At 46.8% G+C, this 3,446-nt stretch overlaps 1 protein-coding gene across 1 annotated transcript; it reads left to right on the forward strand.

Moving 5' to 3' along the window:
* Positions 1 to 248: 248 nt before the first annotated feature.
* On the forward strand, positions 249 to 2,930 carry LOC311045290 (farnesyl pyrophosphate synthase-like; the record flags this gene model as incomplete). Its single annotated transcript, XM_084057107.1, has 2 exons — positions 249 to 314; positions 1,854 to 2,930. 2 exons carry the CDS (start codon positions 249 to 251, stop codon positions 2,928 to 2,930), a joined length of 1,143 nt encoding a protein of 380 aa, XP_083913233.1.
* Between the last annotated feature and the right edge of the window lie 516 nt (positions 2,931 to 3,446).

Raw genomic sequence — 3,446 nt, forward strand, 5'->3', positions numbered from 1 at the left:
CCTCAATCTTTCCTATCGGTTGTGGGCTGCTTTGGCTGAGCCAAGGCTATGTAAAGAAGGAACGGTCAGATACAGTACATCACATTCAGTACGAGTCTTCTTCCTTCATGCTGGGCGGAAAACTGCATGGAGCCACAATTTTGATGGAATGCATTGCACTGTGGCCACATATTTACTCCTTGGGCTGAGCCTGTTGGGAATGACATGCTGGTGTCAGATTTAACAATTCTTGGTGTGCTCATTGAAACATGGTGGATATGGTGGACAAGGCGGACTTCACACTGGGCTCCCTCGGGTCCTCTGTGTTACACACGGTGAGTTTGAATTGGATCGGTTGTGTAGGACAGACACACACACGCCAGGGTTTCCGCTAGGCATTTTTGGGGCCGGCCACCATGGCCGGCAGGATTATATTTTACCGGCCAAAGAATAAATTTACCGGCCATATTATAATTAACGTCACATGCGTGTTTGCACTGCATACATGCACCCAATAACTGATTGGGCTCATTACACCTCGTTACGTTAGAGCTGCGCTGCTGAACACGCAGCAGACGAATACCAAAACGCTCGCCCCAAAACACAGTCGCCCCGGGGAAAATCCTTAACATTCCTAAACATATCAGTAAACTATGCCTAACCTAACCTTATTCCTGATCTTAACCTCAGTAAAACTATACCTAATCCTAAACCTATTTCTACCCATATCCTCAGTAAAACAAATACAAGAATACAAGAACCGCTGGTCCGCCTGAAAAATGGGAGCGAGGGTGCTTTGGGGCGAGTCCTAATAACCCTGCGGGCTGTGGTTTCCCTGCGCAACACCGTCGCACAGAATAAACAAATTAATATATATTTTGGGCTTTACATCGATTCTCATTCAACCTTGATATGCAAAAGTAGGTTTTGTTTTGTTTTGTTAACGTTAATTATATGTCATGATATATGTGGCCTTGCGCGAGGTTGATTACTTGCCTTTATAGCTGCTTTCACCAACTTTCACCACTTTATCCATTGCAATATTGTGCTTGCATAATATCCACGACCCACACGTGTTCGGGACGGGACGGGTCCCTTTATCGACAATTGGGTTCGGCTTGGTTCAGATTCTATCACCTCGGAAAATCCCGGTTCTGTTTATCAACACCCGAGCGAACCACCCTACTCAGCACTGATCAGGAGGAGACACAGCTGTGTCTCTTAGCGGTGTTGTTTCGTATCAAAAATAGCAGACATACAAGCTCACAAAGCGGCGCGTTGCGACGTGCTGTGAGCTTGTAGCTCTGATATTTTCAACACGCGACACCATCGTACAACGAATAGGCTATAGATGCAGCGCACAGCAGCAGCCGAGCAGGCTGTCGGAATTAAACCACACAGTCAGATGATGATAAAAACTTTAAATGATTATGATTGTAATGGTTGTAGCCAACTACTTTATGCAAATAATAATATTAATAATAGGCTTAAATGATAAAATAGCCTAATAACAGCATTTTCCCAACCGTGGTGGCCGGTGGTGTTTATATTTACCGGCCAATTAAAAATGTTACCGGTCAATGGCCGGTATATACCGGCTAACGGAAACCCTGACACACGCATGCAGAGATTTGAGCAAATATGTCACATTGATGACATCAGGGATTTCCATATATGGGGATTTATGGATTTATAGATACAAATAACTTCACACCGGGTATTGCGCCCCATCGGCTTCGCTCGCTTTGATTCAGAGAGCAGATTCACCAAAACCTCTGAACACCTGTTTTGTTTTGTTCTGTTCTTTTCCATTGCTCATGGGCGACAGCTGCTCGAACGGGACTAAGCCCTCCTCATGTGCCTACTCGCTGCAGGGGGACAGCATCATCTCTGATGGCACTCTCAGTGAAACGGCTCTGCTGTCAGATCCCCAACTGTTCCAAGATCAGTTTGACGAGGTGTTGACAGAACTCACAGAGAGAGACATGACTGACCCCGCACTGGCCGACGCTCTGACCCGACTGAGAGAGGTTCTGGTGTACAACGCCCCGGGAGGCAAGAGGCACCGAGGCCTGTCTGTGATTGGCTCATTGAGGCAGCTTGTCCCGCCCACCCAGCTTACCCAGGATGCCGTGCGGAGAGCTCTGCTGGTTGGCTGGTGTGTAGAGCTCCTCCAGGCATTTTTCCTGGTGGTTGACGACATCATGGACAAGTCTGTGACACGTAGGGGACAGCCTTGCTGGTACAAGAAGGATGGCATTGGTCTGGATGCCATCAATGATTCGTTTTTGCTGGAGCACGCCATCTACAGGCTGCTGAGGAGACACTGCAGGGAGCAGCACTACTATGTTCACCTTCTGGAGCTGTTCACAGAGACTTCCTTCAAGACGGCGTTGGGCCAATCTTTGGACCTGATGACGGCTCCTCCTGGTCAAATAGACCTTGACAGGTTCACCATGGAGAGGTATACAGCGATTGCCAAATACAAGACCGCCTTCTACTCGTTCTACCTGCCAGTAGCTGTAGCCATGTACATGGCGGGAATTGAGAGCGAAGAGGAGCACAACAACGCCAAACACATCCTGCTGGAGATGGGCGAGTTCTTCCAGACACAGGACGACTACCTGGACTGTTACGGAGACCCAGCTGTTACTGGGAAGGTCGGGACGGACATCCAGGATAATAAATGCAGCTGGCTGGTGGTCAGAGCCCTGGGGGTGATGACCCCAGAACAGAGAGCAGAGCTGGAGGAGTGTTATGGTCGCCACGATGATGCCCGCGTGGCGAAGGTGAAGTGTTTGTACAAGAAGCTGCAGATGTCATCTCTCTACCGCAAACATGAAGAGGAGAGTTACCAAAGACTGCAGAAGCTTATCGCCCAACACGCCCACAACCTTCCTCATGACGTCTTCCTCAACTTTGCAGAGAAAATCTACAAGAGGAACAAGTGATGTGAATATTGTAGATGTATTAGATTTCATAGTTGCACCTTTACCTAACTGACAATAGGATGCACCCTCACTATGTCTTAACAGTTTTTTTGGGATTGCAAACCCCCTTTTATTTTATTTTATATTCTTGGACATGTTGGATTGGTGAGAGAATGTCAACTCTACCTGTCTCATCTGGAGTAATGACACTCTGTCAATGCCCTTTACAAACCATGACAATACCATGATTTCATAATGTTATGTTTGAATTATATCATTTAGTTGAATGTCTGAAATCAAAATAAAAGGTATAACCTTTGATTTGCGCAAATGCAAAGTATTAACAAGAGCTCTGAGGGGTCCATATTCTTTGTCATATTTATGGGGATTTGTAGTAGCTATCTGGTCGCTGTCACCAGTGACTAAGGGTTCTAATGCATCCCCCACTGTCTGACAGATCAGGACAGATTTTCACACAGTTGCACCAATCTGAACCCATACTGCTTTAGCCCAGATTTGTCTGTTGCTTTGGTTGGG

This window comes from Gymnoscopelus microlampas (genome assembly GCF_963454915.1).
Source record: "Gymnoscopelus microlampas genome assembly, chromosome: 1".
Lineage (NCBI taxonomy): Eukaryota > Metazoa > Chordata > Actinopteri > Myctophiformes > Myctophidae > Gymnoscopelus > Gymnoscopelus microlampas.